This window comes from Oncorhynchus masou, chromosome 29 (assembly GCF_036934945.1).
Source record: "Oncorhynchus masou masou isolate Uvic2021 chromosome 29, UVic_Omas_1.1, whole genome shotgun sequence".
Lineage (NCBI taxonomy): Eukaryota > Metazoa > Chordata > Actinopteri > Salmoniformes > Salmonidae > Oncorhynchus > Oncorhynchus masou.
Window position 1 is genome coordinate 11,690,630 of NC_088240.1, and position 25,337 is coordinate 11,715,966.

General features: G+C 45.8%; 1 protein-coding gene across 14 annotated transcripts in view; it reads left to right on the plus strand.

Annotated features, from left to right (window-relative positions):
- The first annotated feature begins 6,758 nt into the window (after positions 1-6,758).
- LOC135518984 (peripheral plasma membrane protein CASK-like) overlaps positions 6,759-25,337 on the plus strand; it is a 239,730-nt gene continuing 221,151 nt past the window's right edge. For 12 of the 14 annotated variants that reach the window (XM_064943983.1, XM_064943986.1, XM_064943987.1 and 9 more), the window contains exon 1: positions 6,759-7,564. In XM_064943983.1, the coding sequence (XP_064800055.1) occupies positions 7,506-7,564 (59 nt within the window). In that variant the 5' untranslated portion in view covers positions 6,759-7,505. The remainder of the gene's footprint in view (positions 7,565-25,337) is intronic. The other 2 variants (XM_064943984.1, XM_064943995.1) reach the window with 2 other exon arrangements.

The window sequence follows — 25,337 nt, forward strand, 5'->3', positions numbered from 1 at the left end:
TAACCCATGTTTTGCTCATTTTGTCTTAATTTCTGGAACCAGTCAGGCAACAACCGACACTGTACTGGCGTTAGGTAGCCCAGTAGTTAAGGAGTTGGACCTGTAGCCGAAAGGTGGCCGGTTTGAATCCCAGGTTGGGTGCTGGAAAAAATGGGTGGAATTGAAATGACAACTTGAGGGCTGCAGGGTTCTCAACCTCAAAACATATGTCGGTATGGATAAAGTGTGCATAGAGGATAAACAGAGAGTAGCAGCAGTGTAGTGCAAATGAGGGAGTTGAACGGATCCTTAGCTTAGTGATGGGCACTATGGTGTTGAATGCTGAGCTGTAGTCAATTAATAGCATTCTCATGTAGGTGTTCTTTTTGTCCAGGTGGGAAAGAGCAGTGTGGAGCGCAATGGAGATTGCATCATCTGTGGATCTGTTTGAGTGGTATTCTTAGCATATATGAAGGAAATGATGGAACCCATTTTTGGTTCTATAAGGAGTGTAGGTGACTGCAGGACACAGTCCTATAGGCTAATAATAAAACCCTCCAACAATGCATTTCCTCAAGTCAAGAATGATGCCTCCCTGTGCAACACTCTTGGAGTGAATCACAAATGCAGTTTCTTGATTCCTCATGTCCTCCCTCCTCATATCCTTCTCCAAGCATATTGGAACATCAGATCAGAGGTTCCTCCTCCCAGACCTCCAATGGCTTTTGAGGAGGCAAGAAGCACACAAGGAATTTCAGGGGAGAATCTCAATTACATACTCCTCACATCCTCTCTCCTCGCTTCCTTCTCAATACCCATTGGAGGAGAAGGTCAGAGAGGAAGGACCTCTGGCTTTCTCATCCAATCATTTTTTAGAAGGAGAGGCTCGGAGAGAGGACATGAGGTATATGCAATTGAGATTCAGCATTGCTTTTTCCAATCCTCTTAGGACAGAAGATGAACAATTCACTCCGCTCCTGAAAAAATGTCTCACCTACAGTTGGGGCGAGATTGAAACACCATACCAAGAAAGAAAAATCAATACAATTATGCAAAGTCATCCAATCCTTTGATCAGAAATAAGCCTGGTAAAAATGAATTGTACATCAGATATATGCTAAGGCCAAGCTCTAAGATATGTTTATAAAGAATAATTAAATCAAACTATATTTCTAGCATACACAGTTAAGTAAACAGTAGGGCGGTGATGTTGGTGTTTAGTGCTTGGGTTAGATTTGAGTCCCCTCCGGTGTAGGGTAACCTACTTCGTTAAACACCCTGAAAGCAGGACGCATGATATTTACACACAGATACGCAGACACGCATACACACACATACACAGTGCACAAATACACAAACACACAAACACAAATACACAGTGCACACACACTGCACACACTCTCTCTCTATCTCACACCCTCACACATGCATACATACACAGTGCACACACAAATACAGACACAGAAACTCTCTCTCTCTCTGTCTCTCTGTCTCTCTCTCTCTCTCTCTCTCTCTCTGTCTCTCTCTGTCTCTCTCTCTCTCTCTGTCTCTCTCTCTCTCTCTCTGTCTCCCTCTGTCTCTTTCTCTCTCTCTCTCTCTCTCTGTCTCTCTCTCTCTCTCTGTCTCTCTCTCTCTCTCTCTGTCTCCCTCTGTCTCTTTCTCTCTCTCTCTCTCTCTCAACACACACACACACACACCTCCCAAGCACGTTCACCCTTTGAAGGTATAGGAGATCAGAGCTGCTGTGGGGAAGAGAGGAGAGGTGGAGAAAGGAGAGGAGAGGAGAAGAGAGGGGGAGCGAGGGAAGATAGAACCCAGAGGCAGAGCACCACAGTGGGGCCAGCTCTGATCCTCTCTCTCCCTGTGAGATGCAGGAGGATGGACTACTGTCACGCCCTGGTCGAAATATATTATATTTATCTTCATTTATTTGGTCAGGCCAGGGTGTGACATGGGTTATTGTGGTGTGTTTTGTCTTGGGGTTTTGTGGGGTGTATAGTGTAGTCTATGGCTGCCTGAGGCGGTTTTCAATCAGAGTCAGGTGATTATCGTTGTCTCTGATTGGGAACCATATTTAGGCAGCCATATTCTTTGAGTGTTTCGTGGGTGATTGTTCCTGTCTCTGTGTTTAGTTTCACCAGACAGGCTGTATAGTTTTTTCACGTTTCCGTCTGTTGTTTTTGTATTGTTCGTGTTTTTCGTTCTTCATTAAACATGTCTCAAAAATACCACGTTGCATTTTGGTCCGCTCCTCCTTCAACAGAAGAAAGCCGTTACAGAATCACCCACCACAACAGGACCAAGCGGCGTGGTAACAGGCAGGTGCAGCAAAGAGTGAAATGGACATGGGAGGACGAATTGTTCGGAGAAGGACCCTGGGATCAGCCTGGAGAATATCGCCGCCCCAAAGAAGAACTGGAGGCGGTGAGAGCTGAGAGGCGCTGGTATGAGGAGACAGCGCGGCGACGCGGATGGAAGCCCAAGAGTCAGCCCCAAAAATGTATTGGGGGGGGGCTCAGGGAGAGTGTGGCAGAGTCAGGAGTCAGACCTGCGCCCACTCTCCCTGTTTATTGTGAGGAGCCAAGGAGGAGACCAGAACCAGAGCCTGTGTTGGAGGTGAGCGAAGCAGAGACTGTGAAGGAGTTAATGGGGAGCTAATGGAGTTGCTGTGTTGGTGCTTTTTGCATGGAATTCGCCCGACGGAACGTGTCAGGGATTTGATGGCACCTGGGTCAGCGCTCCATACTCGTCCTGAGGTGCGTGTTAGTCGGCTGGTGAAGTTGGTGCCAGCCTCACGCACCAGGCCTCCTGTGCACATCCCTAGCCTTGCACGTCTTGTGCCAACACTGCTCTCAAGATCTCCAGTACGCCTTCACGGTCTAGCCCATCCTGTGCCACCTCCACACACCAGCCCTCCGGTTGCAGCTCCCCGCACCAGGCTTCCTGTGCGTGTCCTCGGCCCAGTACCACCAGTGCCAGCACCACGCATTAGATCTACTGTGCACCTCGCCTCTCCTGGCTGTCGGAGCCTCTCGCCTCTCCAGCGCTACCGGAGCCTTCCTCCTCTCCTGCGCTGCCGGAGCCTCCCACCTGTTCAGCGCAGCCAGAGCCTTCCTCCTCTCCTGCGCTGCCGGAGCCTCCCACCTGTTCAGCGCTGTCGGAGCCTTTCTCCTCTCTTGCGCTGCTGGAGTCTCCCGCCTGTTCAGCGCAGCCAGAGCCTTCCTCCTCTCCTGCGCTGCTGGAGTCTCCTGCCTGTTTAGCGCAGCCAGAGCCTTCCTCCTCTACAACGCTGCTGGAGTCTCCCGCCTGTTTAGCGCAGCCCGAGCTGTCAGTCTGCATGGAGCAGCCAGAGCTGTCAGTCTGCATGGAGCAGCCAGAGCTGTCAGTCTACATTGAACAGCCAGAGCTGTCAGTCTGCATGGAGCAGCCGGAGCTGCCAGTCTGCATGGAGCTGCCAGTCTGCAAGGAGCTGTCAGTCTGCAAGGAGCTGTCAGTCTGCATGGAGCCGCCAGTCTGCATGGAGCAGCCAGAGCTGTCAGTCTGCAAGAAGCCGCCAGAGCTGACAGTCTACATGGAGCAGCCAGAGCCGCCAGTCAGCATGGAGCAGCCAGATCCACCAGTCAGCCAGACTCTTCCAGATCTGCCAGTCAGCCAGACTCTTCCAGATCCGCCAGTCAGCCAGACTCTTCCAGATCCGCCAGTCAGCCAGACTCTTCCAGATCCGCCTGTCAACCAGACTCTTCCAGATCCGCCAGCCAGCCAGGATCTGCCAGAACCACCAGCCAGCCAGGATCTGCCAGAACCACCAGTCAGCCAGGATCTGCCAGAACCACCAGCCAGACAGGATCTGCCGGATCCAACTACCTGGTTGAGCTTTCTCTCAGTGCTGGGCTTCCTCTCAGTGCTGGGCTTCCTCTAAGTCCCGAGCTTCCCCTCAGTGCTGAGCTGCCCCTCAGTCCCGAGCTGCCCCTCAGTCCCGAGCTGCCTCTGTCCCGAGCTGCCCCTCTGTCCCGAGCTGCCCCTCTGTCCCGAGCTGCCCCTCTGTCCCGAGCTACCCCTCTGTCCCGAGCTACCCCTCTGTCCCGAGCTGCCCCTCAGTCTCGAGCTGCCCCTCAGTCTCGATCTGCCCCTCAGTCCCGAGCTGACCCTCAGTCCAGTGGGGTTCCGGGTGAGGACTACTAGGCCATGGTCGGCGGTGAGGGTGGACTATCCTAGGACGCGAGGAAGGGGGACTAAGACATTAATAGAGTGGGGTCCCGCGCCGGAGCCGGAGCCGCCACCATGGACAGACGCCCACCCGGACCCTCCCTATTGTTTTGATGTGCGTCCGGGAGTCCGCACCTTAGGGGGGGGGGGGGGGTTCTGTCACGCCCTGGTCGAAATATATTATACGAAAGTATTTGGCCCCCTTGAACTTTGCGACCTTTTGCCACATTTCAGGCTTCAAACATAAAGATATAAAACTGTATTTTTTTGTGAAGAATCAACAACAAGTGGGACACAATCATGAAGTGGAACGACATTTATTAGATATTTCAAACTTTTTTAACAAATCAAAAACTGAAAAATTGAGCGTGCAAAATTATTCAGCCCCCTTAAGTTAATACTTTGTAGCGCCACCTTTTGCTGCGATTACAGCTGTAAGTCGCTTGGGGTATGTCTCTATCAGTTTTGCACATCGAGAGACTGACATTTTTTCCCATTCCTCCTTGCAAAACAGCTCGAGCTCGGTGAGGTTGGATGGAGAGCATTTCTCCCTCTCTGTTAGTTTGCTGGTCCCTCCCTCTCTGTTAGTTTGCTGGTCCCTTCCTCTCTGTTAGTTTGCTGGTCCCTCCCTCTCTGTTAGTTTGCTGGTCCCTCCCAAACTCTGTTAGTTTGCTTCCGTTTGGATCCTAGTGAATCTTCCTTAATTGTCTGCCTTCTCGCTGCACATCCACCAGGATGACCCACCACATAGTCACACTCACTCTCTCTCACTCTCTATCAGAGAAAGTAAAAAAGGCCAATTTGCGTCAGATTAACTCGCCAATCATCAGCAGAAGCCATATTGTAAAATGTGCATTGTCCTTGCTGAGGGATTTAAGTGTGTGTGTGTGTGTGTGTGTGTGTGTGTGTGTGTGTGTGTGTGTGTGTGTGTGTGTGTGTGTGTGTGTGTGTGTGTGTGTGTGTGTGTGTGTGTGTGTGTGCGTGCGTGCGTGCGTGCGTGCGTGCGTGCGTGCGTGTGAGGTGGGTGTGTTTTGACACCAAATGGGTGTGATCAACTTAGAATGGACAGCAATGTTATAGTAGGGGCAACCATAGAGAGAGAGACCAACTAAAATGAAGTGATTCAAAAACCATCCATAACAAAGCCATCCCCTACAGAGAAATTAACCTGGAGAAGAGCCCCCTAAGCAACCTGATCCTGGGGCTCATGAACACAAACAGACCCCACAGAGCCCCAGGACAGCAGCACAATTAGACCCAACCAAATCATGGGAAAACAAAAATATAGTTACTTTGAATGCTATTTGGCCCTAAACAGAGAGTACACAGTAGCAGAATACCTGATCACTGTGACTGACCCAAACTTTAGGAAAGCTTTGACTATGTACAGACTCAGTGAGCATAGCCTTGCTATTGAGAAAGGCTGCCGTAGGCAGACCTGGCTCTCAAGAGAAGACAGGGGCAGGGCACACTGCCCACAAGAGGAGGTGGAAACTGAGCTGCACTTCATAAACTCCTGCCAAATGTATGACCATACTAGAGACACATATTTCCTTCAGATTACAAAGATCCACAAAGAATTGGAAAACAAACCCAATTTTGACAAACTCCCATATCTACTTGGGAAAAACCACAGCCACAAGAAAAGGGCAACCATTGAAGAACAAACACCATTGTAAATACAACCCATATTTATGTTCATTTGTTTTCGCTTTCGAACTTAAACTATGTGCACATCATTACAACACTGTATATAGACATAATATGACATCTGGAATGTCTTTATTCTTTTGGAACTTCTGTGATTGTAATGTTTACTGTTAACTTTTTATTCATTATTTCACTTTTGTTTATTATCTATTTCACTGCCTTTGTCAATGTTAACATACGTAGCCCTTAAATTGAAATTGAATTGATTTCACTTCACTCTATGTACACAAGTCTTCCACCAGACACCATATTCCTTAATTAAATACCTAATGAACAGTTAATGCATTACTGCTCTCTGTGATGGCGTTCTAGCTGTGTCTGAGTTTTCAGATTATGTATAATAGCCTTGCTGTTTTCTCATCATCCGAATCGCGTTATTTTACTATAGACTGGGTGCCAGCCTATTTTTGCTTCAGTCAACTTGTTGAGGTCTAAGTTACTCTTTTCCAGGTCTCCCTTTTGACAAAACCAATACACAAAAAGGCTGTTGTTATAGTTATGTTATTATAGTCTTAATGTATTATGCCCATTCAATTGCATAGCATGAGTTTTGTTTGAGTTGAAGAATTCTTAAACAGGCCTTTAAATGCCAACTAGTGCGTGCTGGGCTGTCTTTCGCACAAAACAATACAGCGCTCCCGCTTCGTCATCTTGACTCAAGCACTGTATGTTTCAATGGTGATCCCGGAACGCAGCCGCTCCTGCGGAAGCGTAATGGAGGAAAGCGGAGCAGTTTCATAATAACCTTGGGTGGGAGGAGCTTTGTCATTCTGGAAGCTCTCTGAAAGAGGAGCGACCAATGACTGTATATGAAGGGAGCGACAGAGAGAGGAAAATTGGAGCAACGACAAAGTGAAAGAGAGCGAGAGAGAGCGAGAGAGAGAGAGAGAGAGAGAGAGAGGCTAGTGATCCCCTGTCCGAATCCCATTTCCAATATATAGTTTTACCTACCTGATCGAGTCGCGTGTGTACGGGCACCATGCGCGCTTTTCAATGGCGATAAAACTATATAATATTTTCACCTCTTTTGTTATTTGAAGAATGTACAGTATTCGAATGTTCTTTAGAATAACAGTATTTACAGTAAATAGCTTGTTTTGTTTTTCAACTCAACAAGCTACACAGAGTAGTCAGCTGTAGTTTTTGCAGCGGGTTGTAAGCTAAGTGCGTTCTTGACTGTTGAATACCGTGGATCAGCGGGCGGGCACGCAACTCGGGTTGTTTATAACGTTTGACATTCCCACCGTAGGCTCCGAGGAAAGTAAGTAGCCTAGGTAGGAAACGGGGAAACCCGGGCAAGGCGGGGCCGAACCGGAGACAGCCAAAGGGATTATTGAAGAACTCACGTTGCCTTGAAGCTTCGCCCTGTAGCCGATCCACTCGCAGAGTCGCATCGTTTTGGGGTAACAAATAATTTTCCACCCATTGGAATTTGGGGAATCTTTATTCCCAACTACTTGGTGATTAGTCTACGCTTCAAGTAGCCTAGGCTACGGCGAACATAACTAGTTTGTATTTACACCTATTTAACGTCGGTTGTGGTTATTTGCTTTGGAATATACGTTCCAGGACGGATTTGGGGGGAATTATTTCCCCAGACCCGTTGGACCATGGCGGACGACGATGTACTGTTTGAAGATGTCTACGAGCTGTGTGAGGTCATTGGAAAGTACGTGTCACGTTGTCTTTTATTGCACGCTGCAGTTAATTTGTATCTCCTTTTCAGCTGTGTGTGTGTGTGTGTGTGTGTGTGTGTGTGTGTGACAACATGAAAGGCAGGCACTTCACAGTTCATCATGGTTTAGTGGAAAGTGGACACACACACACACACACACATACACACACACACACACACACACACACACACACACACACACACACACACACACACACACACACACACACTGCATTGGACATGACAGCTGAACTGTAGTGCATATTACCAAGTCTAAATGAAACCATTTAATTCATAGATTTCAATCTCCTGTGCAATATACAAGTGTCCTCCTAGCATTCCTCTAGCTAAGTAATGACCTGTGATTTCGTATAGGTATGAGACAATAGCATGTGTCATGTACTGACATATTGTCATTTTCAGTTGTGACTAGGCTACATGCAATTATTGTGGTGATAAAATCTCTTCCTCATTTGCTCACTCTCAAGAAATCTAATTATCTCAGAGCCAGTGACAATGCATGATTACTTTTCTGTGGATGAATTTATGTTCCCTCTTCGTCTTGTGTTGTAGTTGCTTGTATTTTCCTGCAGTGACACCACCGTTCTATTCCATTCTGTGTATTCTGTTGTATTGAGCCTCCTTTCACAGATGCTTGTGGGTATGAGTCTCTCAGTGTAGGAGGACGATGATGAATGACTAGTGGTTCAGCCGTCATGAAGTCCCAATACATTGGAACTCTGTGTCTGTCTGTCTGTCTGTCTGTCTGTCTGTCTGTCTGTCTGTCTGTCTGTCTGTCTGTCTGTCTGTCTGTCTGTCTGTCTGTTTCTTTCTTTTCAATCCTGGCCTTAGTGATCTCTCCAATTATTTTTATTATTTGCATAATAGTTGCACTGTAATTACGTCGTAATGGGAATGAGTTTTTTGTTGTAATTACACAAATGGGAAAGAGCCTGCCATTGCATTACTCCAAACAACAGTACATTATATCTAGTACCTTGGATAGTAGGTTTTCAGGTGGTTAACAAGTGCCTTTCCCACACGTTAATCATCATATTGACAGGATCAGGTTATGTTCCGTGTGTGTGTGTGTGTGTGTGTGTGTGTGTGTGTGTGTGTGTGTGTGTGTGTGTGTGTGTGAGAGAGTGAGAGAGAGAGAGAGACTATTGTGTGTACTGACTAGGCACTGGGCCTTCTGTAACAAGTTTAAGCAGGCCTGAAACCTGTGTGAGAAATTGAGAAAACACTGACAGGGTCTTGTTTAGGGCCCAGGAAGTACCTGGTATTCAGTGTGTGTGTGACCATGGTGTGTACTGACTGGGCCTACTGACAACCAGTACATCCTGAGGATGCACACATGTAACAGTATAACTTTAGACCGTCCCCTCGCCCATACCCGGGCACGAACCAGGGACCCTCTGCACACATCAACAACTGACACCCACGAAGCATCGTTACCCATCGCTCCACAAAAGCCACGGCCCTTGCAGTGCAAGGGGAACCACTACTTCAAGGTCTCAGAGCAAGTGACGTCACCGATTGAAATGCTATTTAGCGCGTACCATCTCTAACTAAGCTAGCCGTTTCACATCTGTTACACACACACACACAAGGGTGCTACTAAAGACCAAACACAGTAGCATGAAGTTCACCAAACATACTGGTCAGTTTTGCTTAACTTTTTTAAACATTTATTTAACTAGGCAAATCAATTAAGAACAAATTCTTATTTACAATGACAGCCTTGGAACTGTGGGTTAACTGCCTTGTTCAGGGGTTGAACAACAGATTTTTACCTTGTCAGCTCAGAGATTCGATCTAGTAATATTTATTTTACTGGCCCACGTTCTAACCACTAGGCAGCCTAGTCAGGATTGGGGATCAGGATTGGGGATAATTTACCATGCTATCATCCTAGTCCAGTCCCAGTACCAGCCCAGTACAAGTCCATCCCCAATTAGTCCCACCATAGTCCACGTTCCAATCCAGGCCCAATCCGGTCCCAACCCAGGCCCAATCCGGTCCCAACCCAGCCCCAATCCAGGCCCAACCCAGCCCCAATCCAGGCCCAATTCAGGCCCAACCCAGCCCCAATCCAGCCCCAAACCAGGCCCAACCCACCCCCTAATCCAGGCCCAATCCGGTCCCAACCCAGCCCCAATCCAGGCCCAATCCAGTCCCAGCCCAGTACCAACCCCATCCCATTACCAGCCCATCCCAACCCATATCAGCCCATCCCAGCATCAGCTCAGTCCCAGCCCATCCTAGTCCCAGTACCAGCCCAACCCAGTCCCAGCGCAGTACCACCCCCAGTCCCATCCCAGTACCAGTACCAGCCCAGTACCACCCCCAGTCCCATACCAGTACCAGTACCAGCCCAACCCAGTCCCAGCCCAGTACCACCCCCAGTCCCATCCCAGTACCAGTACCAGCCCACCCCAATCCCAGTACAAACCCATCCCAGTCCCAGCCCAGCCCAGACCCAGACCATCCCAGCTCCAGTACCAGCGCAGTCCCAGCTCAGTACCAGGCCTTCCCAGCCCAGTACCAGTCTAGCCCAGTACCAGCCCAGTCCCATCCCAGTACCAGCCCAGTACCAGTCCAGACCCAATTAGTCCCAGCTCAGTCCCAGTCCATCCCCAGTCTCAATCCAGGCCCAATCTAGTCCCAATCCAGTCCCAACCCAGTCTCAATCCAGTCCCAACCCAGTATCAATCCAGTCCCAACCTAGTCCCAATCCAGTTCCAACCTAGCCCCAATCCAGGCCCAATCAAATCCACCCAGGACCAGCCCAGTCCCATTACCATCCCAGCCCATCCTAGTCTCAGTCCGATCCCAGTACCAGCCCACCCAAGTCCCAGTATCAGCCCATCCCAGTCCCAGCCCGCCCCCAGTCCCAGCCCAGTCTCAGCCCAGTACTAGCCCAGTCCCAGCACATCCCATCCCAGCACCAGCCCATCCCAGCCCACCCAAGTCCCAGTATCAGCCCATCCCAGTCCCAGCCCGCCCCCAGTCCCAGCCCAGTCTCAGCCCAGTACTAGCCCAGTCCCAGCACATCCCATCCCAGCACCAGCCCAGTACCAGCCCAGTCCCAGTACCCGAGTACCAGCCCATTCCAGCCCAGACCCAGTACCAGCCCATCCCAGTACCAGCCCATCCCAGCTCATTCCCAGTCCCAATGCCAATACCTGCCCATCCCAGCCCATACCAGCACTAGCCCAGCGCATCCCAGCCCAGACCCAGCCCAGCTAGATCCAGTTCCAGATCATTATTCCGCTTCCACCAAGCTTTACACCACAAGCTTTACACCACTCCAGCCGACGCTTGGCATTGCGCATGGTGATCTTAGGCTTGTGGAAACCCATTTCATGAAGCTCACGACAAACAGTTATTGTGCTGACATTGCTTCCAGAGACACTTTGGAACTCGGAAGTGAGTGTTGTCCCATTCTGTGAAAATGTGAGGCCTACCGCTTCGAGGCTGAGCCGTTGTTGCTCCTAGACGTTTCCACCTCACAATAACAGCACTTACAGTTGACCGGGGCAGCTCTAGCAGGGCAGAAATGTTAAGAACTGACTTGTTTTGAAAGGTGGCATTCTATGACGGTGCCACTTTGAAAGTCACTGAGCTCTTCAGTAAGGCCGTTCTACTGACAGTGTTTGTTTATGGAGATTGCATGGTCGTGTGCTAGATTTTATACACATGTCAGCAATGGGTGTGGCTGAAATAGCCAAATCCACAAATTTGAAGGGGTGTCCACGTACTTTTATATATATTGTGTATGTAGGGCCTATATAGGCATATATATAGATTGGCTCAGCACTGACTGTGTGGGGAATAGTAGGGTTTCTGAGGTGTGCTGTCCTAGGTGTGGTTTCTGTGTGAGATTTAGGTGTGTGTGTGTTTTGAGTTTGGCCTAAGCTCTCATTTTTAGAACACTGACCTTGGACACAAATCCTGTCTGTCTGTCAGCATGTGTGTGTGTGTTGTGTGTGTGTGTGTGTGTGTGTGTGTGTGTGTGTGTGTGTGTGTGTGTCGTCTGTCTGTCTGTCTGTCTGTCTGTCTGTCTGTCTGTCTGTCTGTTGTCTGTCTGTCTGTCTGTCTGTCTGTCTGTCTGTCTGTCTGTCTGTCTGTCTGTCTGTCTGTCTGTCTGTCTGTCTGTCTGTCTGTCTGTCTGTCTGTCTGTCTGTCTGTCTGTCTGTCTGTCTGTCTGTCTGTCTGTCTGTCTGTCTGTCTGTCTGTCTGTCTGTCTGTCTGTCTGTCTGTCTGTCTGTCTGTCTGTCTGTCTGTCTGTCTGTCTGTCTGTCTGTCTGTCTGTCTGTCTGTCTGTCTGTCTGTCTGTCTGTCTGTCTGTCTGTCTGTCTGTCTGTCTGTCTGTCTGTCTGTCTGTCTGTCTGTCTGTCTGTCTGTCTGTCTGTCTGTCTGTCTGTCTGTCTGTCTGTCTGTCTGTCTGTCTGTCTGTCTGTCTGTCTGTCACTGTCTGTCTGTCTGTCTGTCTGTCTGTCTGTCTGTCTGTCTGTCTGTCTGTCTGTCTGTCTGTCTGTCTGTCTGTCTGTCTGTCTGTCTGTGTCTGTCTGTCTGTCTGTCTGTCTGTCTGTCTGTCTGTCTGTCTGTCTGTCTGTCTGTCTGTCTGTCTGTCTGTCTGTCTGTCTGTCTGTCTGTCTGTCTGTCTGTCTGTCTGTCTGTCTGTCTGTCTGTCTGTCTGTCTGTCTGTCTGTCTGTGTCTGTCTCTGTCTGTCTGCTGTCTGGCTGTCTGTCTGTCTGTCTGTCTGTCTGTCTGTCTGTCTGTCTGTCTCTGTCTGTCTGTCTGTCTGTCTGTCTGTCTGTCTGTCTGTCTGTCTGTCTGTCTGTCTGTCTGTCTGTTGCTGTTAGATCCATTCACTCTATCCACCCTGCGGCTATCCCAAGACCATGTTTGCAGGGGTGAGGATGTGGGAGCAGCTACTCTTCCTGGGGTCCGTCAGCATTAAGGCGGTTATGTACAATCTGAAATATTACATGACACTTTACACAAAACAATGTGTCTGATTCTCCAAAGCTTTTTACTATGATTATTTATGTCATTTATCTTCATTTCATAGTATAGTGTCTTCTTCTTTTAATTCAGTTTAGTCACATGTCAATTATATTTGCGAATCGGTTGTGCAGCCAGACTTATTTGCCTTTTTCCTTTTGTCTCATCCCTTTCAACCATTTTTAAATTCCTCATCAATCTACAGGAATTTAACAGTTTTTACAGTCATTTTCTTAATGGGTGTGTTGCTTATTAGCAACTTGAATAAGCTATTTCATAAATGCGTCAAGTGCAGCATCTGGTTGCTCCTCATTACACACCACAGACCAACAAATATTCTTTACGTCAACAACATAGGAATCACTGCAAAAGTTCTTATATAACCTCTTATACACTATATTAGGCCCAGCCTTTGGAACTTTGGATAGATATGGCTACTATATTGTGATTACTACATCTGATAGATTTGTATACTGCTTTAAAGCAAATTTATGCAGCATTAGTAAAGATGTGATCAATACATGTTGATGATTTCTTACCTGTGCTGTTTGTAACTATGCTGGTCGGTTGACTGATAACCTGAACCAGGTTGCAGGCACTGGTGACAGTTTGAATATCTTTCTTGATTGGGCAGCTTGATGGAAGCCAGTCAATATTTAAATCACCCAGAAAATATACCTCTCTGTTGATATCACATACATTATCAAGCATTTCACTCATGTTATCCAGATACTTACTTTTAGCACTTGGTGGTCTATATATAGCAGCTTCCCACCAGAATGGGCTTTAGGTGAGGCAGATGAACCTCTATCCATATTACTTCAACAGTATTTAACATGAGATCCTCTCTAAGCTTTACATGATTGTGGTTCTGAATATAAATGGCAACACCTCCACCTTTGGCATTTCTGTCTTTTCTGTAGATGTTCTAACCGTGTATTGCTACCACTGTATCATCAACGGTATTATCTAAGTGCGTTTCAGAGATATATGAATGTATGACTGTCACTTGTTACTAGGAAATGATTGATTTCATTAACCTTGTTTCTTAAGCTGCATATGTTAACGTGTGCTATTGTAGCACTTTTTGCGATGCTTGATTGTTTTCATTACTTTACTGGGAAGCTTAGCAGAAGTAGACATGCTCATGTTATTAATGTTAGTAAAGGGTGAGCTGCACACAATGGAATTCCTACTAGGGCACACCGCTGCAGTGCTAACAGTATAACTCTGGTTCATAGGCACATGATACTTCATACGATAGCTGTGGGATCAGCAGAGACATTTAGGGCAGTTAGAGAGACATCAATTAGGTTACTTAGATTGTGTCTTCCAACCCCCCTGGGATAATGTACATTTTCTGAAGCATTATGACAACTCATCACAATGGTAGGGATGAGCTGAGCTGGGCTTGGGTCATTGATAAGTCATTGTCTCAACGCAGCCTTATAATGCTGTGAAAGGATCCAGGAACCCAAATGATTTGGGTGGATCCTATACTCATGGTAAAACAAGCTTTGTTTCTAGTAGGTATCAACATTGTCAATGAATGTTACACCCACAGAGCTACAGTAGTCTTGTAGACAGCTATGGAAGGCTAAAAGTCTGCTGAAATGTTCACTGCCTCCATTTAGGGAGGACAGAGGGCCAGATATTATGGGGTGTTTGTTGGTGTCAAGAAGAGACACTATCAGTTCTTTAAAATAAATCTTCAGCTGTTCTAAGAGGCCCTTCATAATGTCATTGAATCGTGAACTATGATAGACTCAATTTCCTGATGCAGCTTTGCTCCAGGGACTGAGACATTTTCTCAGCATTGAACTGCCCAATACAACATCCGGAGAAAGGGATGGAAAGGGAGGGAGGGAGGGAGGGAAAAGGGGGATGTGTTTGGAATGTGTAAAGGTAGGAACAGGTCCATTAGTTTGACTCTGAGACGTGCTTTACCTCCAGGCTATAGTCTTTTATAGTCAGGCTTCAGATCGACTCAGAACCCTGTGTGTGGGTGTGTGTCTGGTGGTGCGTGTGTCTGGTGGTGTGTGTGGGTGTGTGTGTGGTTGTGTGTGTGCCTGGCGGTGTGTGTGTGCCTGGCGGTGTGTGTGTGGGGGTGAGTTGCATGTTAATGTTTGGACTTTGTGACAGCTCAGGCAAATTGTGTCAGTGCCAAGATGGACTGTAAAAAGTGTTGCGTTGAGCTGATTCTATTACACTGCTGTTTAGAACTTCGCCTTTTTTCATTGATGTGGATCTTCTACATGGTACACTCTTACTCACACACACACACACACACACACACACACACACACACACACACACACACACACACACACACACACACACACACACACACACACACACACACACACACACACACACACACACACACACCACGCTCACTTTCACTTTCACACACACCCAGTCAAACACGCCAGGGTTTCCTTTAGGAAAATGTGGCACCGGACATTTGACCGGCAACATTGACATTTACCGAGAAATCTGCCGGACCTATATGCATTGGGTGTGTAACCTAATTAGGGCGTCCACCCACAGTGCTCAGAATGAAACAAATCACATTTAGATTAAGAGAACATGCAAATTGAGGATGCAAAGATTTGCCGTCCTGCTTACCAAATTCTGATTCACACTTTGAAGATGTTAGAATAACTGTCCACATTTACTTTTCCTCAGACAACAAGACCAGTAAGGAACAGAGAAATCAACAGCCTGTCAATCTACTATCCCCCATAGTAGAAAAGGTTATCTATTCGAGAAAGAACTAGCCTATTCCAAACAGACTGTGGCAGTCGTAGGATCATAGATCCCAAATGTATACAACCAGTAAGCCTAGGCTTCATGAAAAAAAATCTGATGCAACAGATCTGAAAATGTATCTTAAAATGTTGATCAACTATTATTTCTTCACATTATAAGAGCAGCAATGCACACAAGTGAATGTTTGTTCCATTATGCAATTAGCAGGAAACCAGTGTCAAAAGGGCGACTCTCACACAAACGGTTTCATGTGGCACAGATTCAAATATCTGTTAGAAATGTAGAAAGAGAGGAGAGCTAACAGGCTACTTTGAAGCAAGATCAGACATGCCTCATATGTTTTAAAATGTTCAGGTTTCAAACACTTAAGTAGTCACAGCCTACTGCCGTCAGCTCATTGCAAAGTGGCGTGTGACACGCTGATGAAGCCTGGCTTCTGATGGTTGTTTTGAGATGCTGCAGCAGCAGCTCTCACGCTGTCTGACAGATTTACTGCTCCTCTGTATCTGTATGTTGTATGTGTGTGATAAATAAGATATATAATGAATATACTGTAGCCTACACACACACCAATTTAATTCCACTAAATTATGTTAATTAACCTAAAGACCGATAAGCATGAGTAGTCAAATGTATCGGCTGGTATTTCCATCATTCAAGAGGCTAAAACACCTCATTTCACAGTGGGACTTTTTCCTCTTCTTTTTGCACGCACACGCACACACACACACACACACACACACACACACACACACATACACGCACGCACGCACGCACGCACACACACACACACACACACACACACACACACACACACACACACACACACACACACACACACACAGTAGGCCATGCAGTAGTCTCAGGCCTGGTACAGGGAACTACACAAAACAGTAGGCAGTAGGCCATGCAGTAGTCTCAGGCCTGGTACAGGGAACTTCTTCCAGTAAAATTCAGTGTAGCCTAGCCCAGCTCTGTCCAGCCCAGCTCCGTCCAGTCCAGCTCCGTCCAGCCCAGCTCTTTCCATCCCAGCTCCGTCCAGCCCAGCTTCTTCCAGCCCAACTTTGTCGAGCCCAGCTCTATCCAGCCCAGCTTCTTCCAGCCCAACTCCGTCCAGCCCAGCTCTGTCCAGCCTGTCTCTTAACAGTCTGTGCATGGGCAGCTTCAAAGATACTGAAAAGGCCTTACAACCTGGAATTACAATTTATTTTTGGGGGGGTTGTATCATTTGATTTACATGCCTACCATTTTGAAGATGCAACATATTTTTTATTGTGAAACAAACAAAAAATAAGACAAAAATACTGAAAACTTGAGCGTGCATAACTATTCACCCCCTCAAAGTCAATACTTTGTAGAGCCATCTTTTGCAGCAATTACTGCTGCAAGTATCTTGGGGTATGTCTCTAAGCTTTGCACATCTAGCCACTGGGATTTTTGCCCATTCTTCAAGGCAAACTGCTCCAGCTCCTTCAAGTTGGATGGGTTCATCTAGTGTACAGCGATCTTTAAGTCATACCACAGATTCTCAATTGGATTGAGGTCTGGGCTTTGATTAGGCCATTCCAAGACATTTAAATGTTTCCCCTGAAACCACTCAAGTGTTGCTTTAGCAGTATGCTTAGGGTTATTGTCCTGCTGGAAGGTGAACCTCCGTCTCAGTCTAAAATCTCTGGAAGACTGAAACAGGTTTCCCTCAAGAATATCCTTGTATTTAGCACCATCCATCATTCCTTCAATTCTGACCAGTGTCCCAGTCCCTGCTAATGAAAAACATCCCCACAGCATCATGCTGCCACCACCATGCTTCACTGTGGGGATGGTGTCCTCTGGGTGATGAGAGGTGTTGGGTTTGCGCCAGACATAGCATTTTCCTTGATGGCCAAAAAGCTCAATTTTAGTCTCATCTGACCAGAGTACCTTCTTCCATATGTTTGGGGAGTCTCCAACATGCTTTTTGTCAAACACCAAAAGTGTTTGCTTATTTTTTTCTTTAAAGTGGTCCTATGGACAGATACTCCAATCTCCACTGTGGAGCTTTGCATCTCCTTCAGGTTTATCTTTGGTCTCTTTGTTGCCTCTCTGATTAATGCCCTCCTTGCCTGGTCCATGAGTTTTGGTGGGCGACCCTCTCTTGGCAGGTTTGTTGTGGTGCTATAGTCTTTCCATCTTTTAATAATGGATTTAATGGTGCTCCGTGGGATGTTCAAAGTTTCTGAATTTGTTTTATAACCCAACCCTGATTTGTACTTCTCCACAACTTTGTCCCTGACCTGTTTGGAGAGCTCCTTGGTCTTCATGGTGCCGCTTGCTTGGTGGTGTCCCTTGCTTAGTGGTGTTGCAGACTCTGGGGCCTTTCAGAACAGGTGTATATATACTGAGATCATGTGACAGATCATGTGACACTTAGATTGCTCACAGGTGGACTTTATTTAACTAATCATGTGACTTCTGAATATAATTGGTTGCACCAGATCTTATTTAGGGGTTTCATAGAAAAGGGGGTGAATACATATGCACGCACCACTTTTCCTTTTTTTTTCCCCCACCAATTGGGACAATTGTGTGTGTGTCCATTACATGAAATCCAAATAAAATCTATTTATATTACAGGTTGTAATGCAACAAAATAGAAACATTTTCCAAGGGGAATGAATACATTTGCAAGCACTGTATTTAACAATGTCCTCACTGTGGGTTTAACAGCCCTGTCCTTTACCACACAGTGAAGTGGGTCTACTGTACCTTAATGTGAATAGAGTGACTTGCGTTTTTATATACTTAGTCAGGGACTCGGGGCTTTAAAGAGCCAACATGACATCATGTGCGGGGTGTGGGCAGGAGTGTGTGTGTACACGTTGTACTATACTTGTGAGTACCAGAAGGTCTCGTGGAATAGTAAACCAGCAAAAATTCAGGGAAATTAGGACATTTTGCCAATCCTCACTTGTAAAAAGGCTATTTTATACTTAAGGGTGTCTGTGTGTGTGTGTGTGTGTGTGTGTGTGTGTGTGTGTGTGTGTGTGTGTGTGTGTGTGTGTGTGTGTGTGTGTGTGTGTGTGTGTGTGTGTGTGTGTGTGTGTGTGTGTCTGCGTGCTAGAGACACTGACCCATGCTAGGTGAAGGGTTTGATGTTAGCTTGGGTTAAACAGTGTAATGGAAGAGCACAAGTGCATTAGCATCAGTGTGGCCAAAGGCAATACAGTATGAAGATCAACTTCTCCAATAGAAATCAAATCCTTGATCACAAGTTTAGGTGATGTCATGGCAACATGTGCAGAAACACACTGCCCATGTGCAGGCCGTCCAATCAAAAGCACTCCTTTAATATGAAGTTGTTTTGATGAAAATGAAAACATGTCAGTTTGTCACTTTCACAAGGTTGGAGTAATAATTACTTAAGACATTGACTTTAATCTAGGTCGTGCCTTTCGATTTCGAGAAAATTAACAACTGAGGAAGAATTTTACACTTCTCTCATTGACTTCTCAAACCCCAATCCCCGGCCTGGTCTGTTTCGCAAGCGTTTCCGGGAGCGTTCTCAGGATGTTGCACAGCTCATTGACAGATGTCACTATTGGGGACTAGAGCCTCCCACTCTTTGGTACTGGGATCCAGAGGCCCTGGCTGACAGTGTGGAGATAGTCACATGATAGCTAAGAAAAATCCCACGTCTATTGCATCGATAAGAATTAACGTTTCTTGTGTTGTGCATGTATTATTTGCCATGCACACCCAAATAGCATCCACATATTGGATTTGATTGAATATGGGCCCTAGCCTAGACCTCAGGAGAGACCAAAATCCTGAATGTGTGTCAAGCACAACCTCTCCGTTGGGGTTTTCTGAGGGGATAGGAGAAGGAAATCTGCTGAGAGGGTAGTTTTAGCATGCACAATTACCCATAGACGCAAGCGCAGTGTTCTCACATTCAGCTCTGAAATATTTACCCCTCTTGTCAAGCCCATGAAAACATAGCCTCATGCAGCTCTCAGTGTGCAGCAACAAGTAAAATGCTCCTTCTGGCATTTTCACACATCCTTCTGAGGAACATATCAGGATCATAACATTGTGGCGCCTTCCCAATAAAACGTTCTTCCCATTCCCATCATAACATTGTGGCGCCTTCCCAATAAAACGTTCTTCCCATTCCCATCATAACATTGTGGCGCCTTCCCAATAAAACATTCTTCCCATTCCCATCATAACATTTGAGACAGTCTGCCATTTGGCTATGTGATTTAGCTTAGCAGCTAGCTTAGGAAGCCAGTGGAGTCTACTGAGACCCCCCTTCCCCTGTCGCTAATGCTACTGTTAGCGACAGCAGCACTTTTTCAGGTCACTAACCCCAATGCTTCATTATAGATAACGGCACAAACTGACTGATTGCTTTTCCCTGGCATGATCGGAATTTGGAATTGTAATTTTCCGAGAGGTCTCTCTCTGAGACACTGTCTTTGGTGTGCGTTCCATCTCAACTGACAGCAGTCTTTTACAATAACATCACACAACGAGGTAGGAGGCGACAGGCCTGTGTCCTAATATTGTGAGATGTTTTTACTCCCTTGTCTGCTGAGTGAAACTTGAGCTTTTTCGTGCATCATAGTGCATTCTAGTTCAGTGGAGGTAAAGAGAGGAGATGTAGAGGGAGGGACACAGTTTACTATAATGAAGAGATGAAGGATGGGCCATTGTCACTGATTTAGACCAGTGATTCATGGCAGAAAGTATCAGGCAGAGACAGGGGAGTAGGAAGTCCAGGAGGCAGGAGTGGGACAGGGGACAGTAGCTGACTAGTGGTGGCTATTCAGCAACCTGATGGTCTGGAGGCAGAAACTATTGGCCAGTCTGTTAGTTTTGCCATGATGCTCCTATACTGCTCGTGCTTGAGTGATGGAAGCGGGGGAGAACAGGCCATGGCTCGGGTTGCTGAGGCCTTTGATGGTCTTCTTGGCCTTCCTGTGACACCTGGTGTTGTCGGTGTCCTGGAGGGCAGGCAGTGAGCAACCAATGCTTTGTTCGGCTGAGCGTACCGCCCTCTGTAGCGCCTTGTGGTCAGCGGTGGTGGAGTTGCCGTACCAGGCTGTGATACTGCTCAACAGTATGCTTTCGATGGTGCTCCTTTAGAATACTCTGACGGCCCTCTGACACATGCCAAATGTCTTCAGCCTCCTTAAGTTGAAGAGTCGCTGTTGTGCCTTCTTCACCACGGTGTACGTGTGGTTTGACCATTTAAGCTCCTCAGAGATGTGTATGCTGAGTAACTTGATGTCTTTGACCTGGCACCACGCCATCAGAGTGCCTACCTCCTCTCTGCAGGCCATCTCGTTGTTGTTGGTATTCAGACCTACTACTGTCGTTTTGTCAGTGAACTTGAGGATTTCGTTGGAACTGTGTGAGGCCACACAGTCGTGGGTATGCAGGAGCACAGGAGGGGACTGATGATGCATCCTTGTGGGCCCCCCGTGTTGAGGATCAGTGTGGAGGAGGTGAACCAGTTGCATAGAGTTTAGTCCCAGGGCCGTGAGCTTTGTGGTGAGCATAGAGGGCACTATAGTATTGAAGGCCGAGCTGTAGTCGATGAACATCATCCTCACATATGCATTGTTTTTGTCCAGGTGTGTCAGGACTGTGTGCAGTTCAATGGCGATTGCGTTGTCCATGGACCTGTTGGGGCGGTAGGCGAATAGGAGAGGGTTGTCTGGGTGTCGGTCTGTGTGTGACTGTGTGGTCCAGAGACTGCAGGCACAGCAGGTCCTGTTGTCTGACCAGATGACTCGTTCATTAATGCATTATTAATTCATGACCTTCCAGCTGCACTCAGAGTGTGTCATACGTGCAGAATTAGTCAACAAGCAGATCACCCACATACCAGGAGGAGAAGGTGGGGAATGAAAACACACACACACACACACACACACACACACACACACACACACACACACTAGGGCTGTCCCAGTTTAAGAAACTTGAAATGGGGGAATATTTACTGGTTGCTCAGGAGGTAAAGGGGAAGTCAGTTGTGTTGAATAAATTTGACTAATTGTGGAAAATACTGGAGAAGGTAAGGAGCAAGCCCAGCGTGCCAAATATGTGCTGTCAGGTTACAATATCATTTGTAACAGTATAAACAACACTAAATACATTATAAGCATACCAGAGAGTATGTTGTAATGTTTTTTTGTAAACCCTTTGTTACAGCAAAGACTAAAAACAGTCGCATTCATTCATTAATGCAATTTCCAAAATGGAACGGTTTGTTTATTGTTTGCGCTAATTATTCAGGTTCGCTTTATTGTTTTATTTTGAAACTAAAATGCTTCATTGCATTTCAAATCATGAATGACTTGTATGCTGTGTGACATGAACGAATGAATGACTGATATATACAGTTCTGTAGTCTATATAAGTAGCCTATTGAAATATAGGCCCAAGTAAGTCAAGGTATTCATACTTAACAGGATGTGCTTTTAGGCCTACAGCTCGATGGTGGTTATACAAGGCCACTATACCAAGCCTACTAATGATAACGACATTACTTATTGTTATAATGATGATCATAATAATAATAGTAATAATAACAATAAGAAGGAGATCAAGAAAAAGGAGGGTTATTATTAGAAATATTTTTTTTCAGACAATTTGGAACAGTGTAAACAACATTAAATAATACCAGAGATTCTAATAGATTCTGTTCTAATAAAATTGTGTTGTTTTTTTAAAAACACGTGTAAAGCTATCATTCCAGCATTGCAAAGAATTTGTGAAATTGTTTATCCGACATGTGGTTGCATGAAGCTTGGTGCTTGTGGAATTAGTAGGCTATTAAACAAACACATAAACAGGCAACAGAAGCAGGATCTGTCTTATTTCTGTAGATGTATATGGATGATTTATAAAGCCAGGCACATTTACGACTTAGGCTATTGATTATGGACCTAATTAAGTTGGGGTTTCCTCTCTACTCACTATTCAAAGTCATTTAAGGCAAGAGCAGTTTTCTCGTCCCCTAACTCTGCTGTTCTCAACACCAATATGCTGGTTAACTTTGCTATTATGCACATAGCAACATGGTCTAGGAAAAGGTGCCAATTTAACTGTGGACTGATGTGTTTCAGAACCGCGGACAGCAACCGCTTTCCGATGCGGGAGAAAGCTCATCTGTTATAAAATAAAAGACAATTCTTAGCGTCGCACCATTGTTCTTACGTAATTTAACCAAATACAATTTCAGTAGAACATGTCTTAGATTGATGGACTGTGCCATCCCCATAGCTTCCACAATGGATTAGTTCACTCAGACAGGTGCGAATCAGACAGGTGTCTTGTACACCATGAATATACAGTGCCTTGTGAAAGTATTCGGCCCCCTTGAACTTTGCGACCTTTTGCCACATTTCAGGTTTCAAACATAAAGATATAAAACTGTATTTTTTTGTGAAGAATCAACAACAAGTGGGACACAATCATGAAGTGGAACGACATTTATTGGATATTTCAAACTTTTTTAACAAATCAAAAACTGAAAAATTGGGCCTGCAAAATTATTCAGCCCCCTTAAGTTAATACTTTGTAGCTCCATCTTTTGCTGCGATTACAGCTGTAAGTCGCTTGGGGTATGTCTCTATCAGTTTTGCACATCGAGAGACTGAAATTTTTCCCATTCCTCCTTGCATAACAGCTCGAGCTCAGTGAGGTTGGATGGAGAGCATTTGAACAGCAGTTTTCAGTTCTTTCCACAGATTCTCGATTGGATTCAGGTCTGGACTTTGACTTGGCCATTCTAACACCTGGATATGTTTATTTTTGAACCATTCCATTGTATATTTTGCTTTATGTTTTGGATCATTGTCTTGTTGGAAGACAAATCTCCGTCCCAGTCTCAGGTCTTTTGCAGACTCCATCAGGTTTTCTTCTAGAATGGTCCTGTAATTGGCTCCATCCATCTTCCCATCAATTTTAACCATCTTCCCTGTCCCTGCTGAAGAAAAGCAGGCCCAAACCATGATGCTGCCATCACCATGCTTGACAGTGGGTATGGTGTGTTCAGGGTGATGAGCTGTGTTGCTTTTACGCCAAACATAACGTTTTGCATTGTTGCCAAAAAGTTCAATTTTGGTTTCATCTGACCAGAGCACCTTCTTCCATATGTTTGGTGTGTCTCCCAGGTGGCTTGTGGCAAACTTTAAACAACACTTTTTATGGATATCTTTAAGAAATGGCTTTCTTCTTGCCACTCTTCCATAAAGGCCAGATTTGTGCAATATACGACTGATTGTTGTCCTATGGCTGCATCTCTGATCAGTCTTCTCCTTGTATGAGCTGAAAGTTTAGAGGGACGGCCAGGTCTTGGTAGATTTGCAGTGGTCTGATACTCCTTCCATTTCAATATTATCGCTTGCACAGTGCTCCTTGGGATGTTTAAAGCTTGGGAAATCTTTTTGTATCCAAATCCGGCTTTAAACTTCTTCACAACAGTATCTCGGACCTGCCTGGTGTGTTCCTTGTTCTTCATGATGCTCTCTGCGCATTTAACGGACCTCTGAGACTATCACAGTGCAGGTGCATTTATACGGAGACTTGATTACACACAGGTGGATTGTATTTATCATCATTAGTAATTTAGGTCAACATTGGATCATTCAGACATCCTCACTGAACTTCTGGAGAGAGTTTGCTGCACTAAAAGTAAAGGGGCTGAATAATTTTGCACGCCCAATTTTTCATTTTTTGATTTGTTAAAAAAGTTTGAAATATCCAATAAATGTCATTCCACTTCATGATTGTGTCCCACTTGTTGTTGATTCTTCACAAAAAAATACAGTTTTATATCTTTATGTTTGAAGCCTGAAATGTGGCAAAAGTTTGCAAAGTTCAAGGGGGCCGAATACTTTCGCAAGGCACTGTATATATATATATATATTTGCTACTGCTCAACTAAAGAAATCTAAGTTGACCAACAGCCTATCGACCTAACAATCGACCAGTCGACTAAATGGGGTCAGCCCTAACACACACAAAATCAAATCAAATTGTATTGGTCACATATACATATTTAGCATATGTGTATGTTATATTGCGGGTGTAGCTAAATGCTTGTGTTCCTAGCTCCAACAGTGCCGTAGTATCTAGCAATTTACAATAATACACACAAATATAAAAGTAAAATAATGGAATTAAGAAATATATAAATATTAGGACGGGGCAATGTCGGAGTGGCTTTGACTAAAATACAGTAGAATATAATACAGTACATACATTTGAGATGAGTAAAGCAGTATGAAAACATTATTAAAGTGACTAGTGTTCCATTATTAAAGTGACCAGTGATTCTATGTCTATGTAAATAGGGCAGCAGGCTCTCAGGTGCAGTGTTGAGTAACCGGGTGGATGCCGGCTAGTGATGGCTTTTTAACAGTCTGATGGCCTTGAGAAAGTAGCTGTTTTTCAGTCTCTCTGTCCAGGCTTTGATGCACCTGTACAGACCTTTCCTTCTGGATGATAGTGGGGTGAACAGGCCGTGGCTTGGGGGGTTGATGTCCTTGATGATCGTTTTGGCCTTCCTGTTACATCGGGGGCTGTAGATGTACTGTAGGTCAGGTGATGTGTTGTGCAGACCGCACCAGCCTCTGGAGAGACTTGCGGTTGTGGGCGGTGCAGTTGCCGTACCAGGCGGTGATACAGCCCAACAAGATGCTCTTGATTGTGCATCTGTAAAAGTTTGTGAGGGTCTCTGAGGCCAAGCCACATTTCTTCAGCCTCCTGAGGTTGAAGAGGTGCTGTTACGCCTCTGCTGTTGCACCTTCTTCACCACACTGTCTGTGTGGGTGGACCATTTAAGATTGGAAATGATGTGTACACCGAGGAACCTGAAGCTTTTCACCTTCTCCACTGCGGTCCCGTTGATATGGATAGATGCGTGCTCCCTCTGCTGTTTCCTGAAATCCACAATCAGCTCCTTTGTTTTGTTGATGTTGAGGG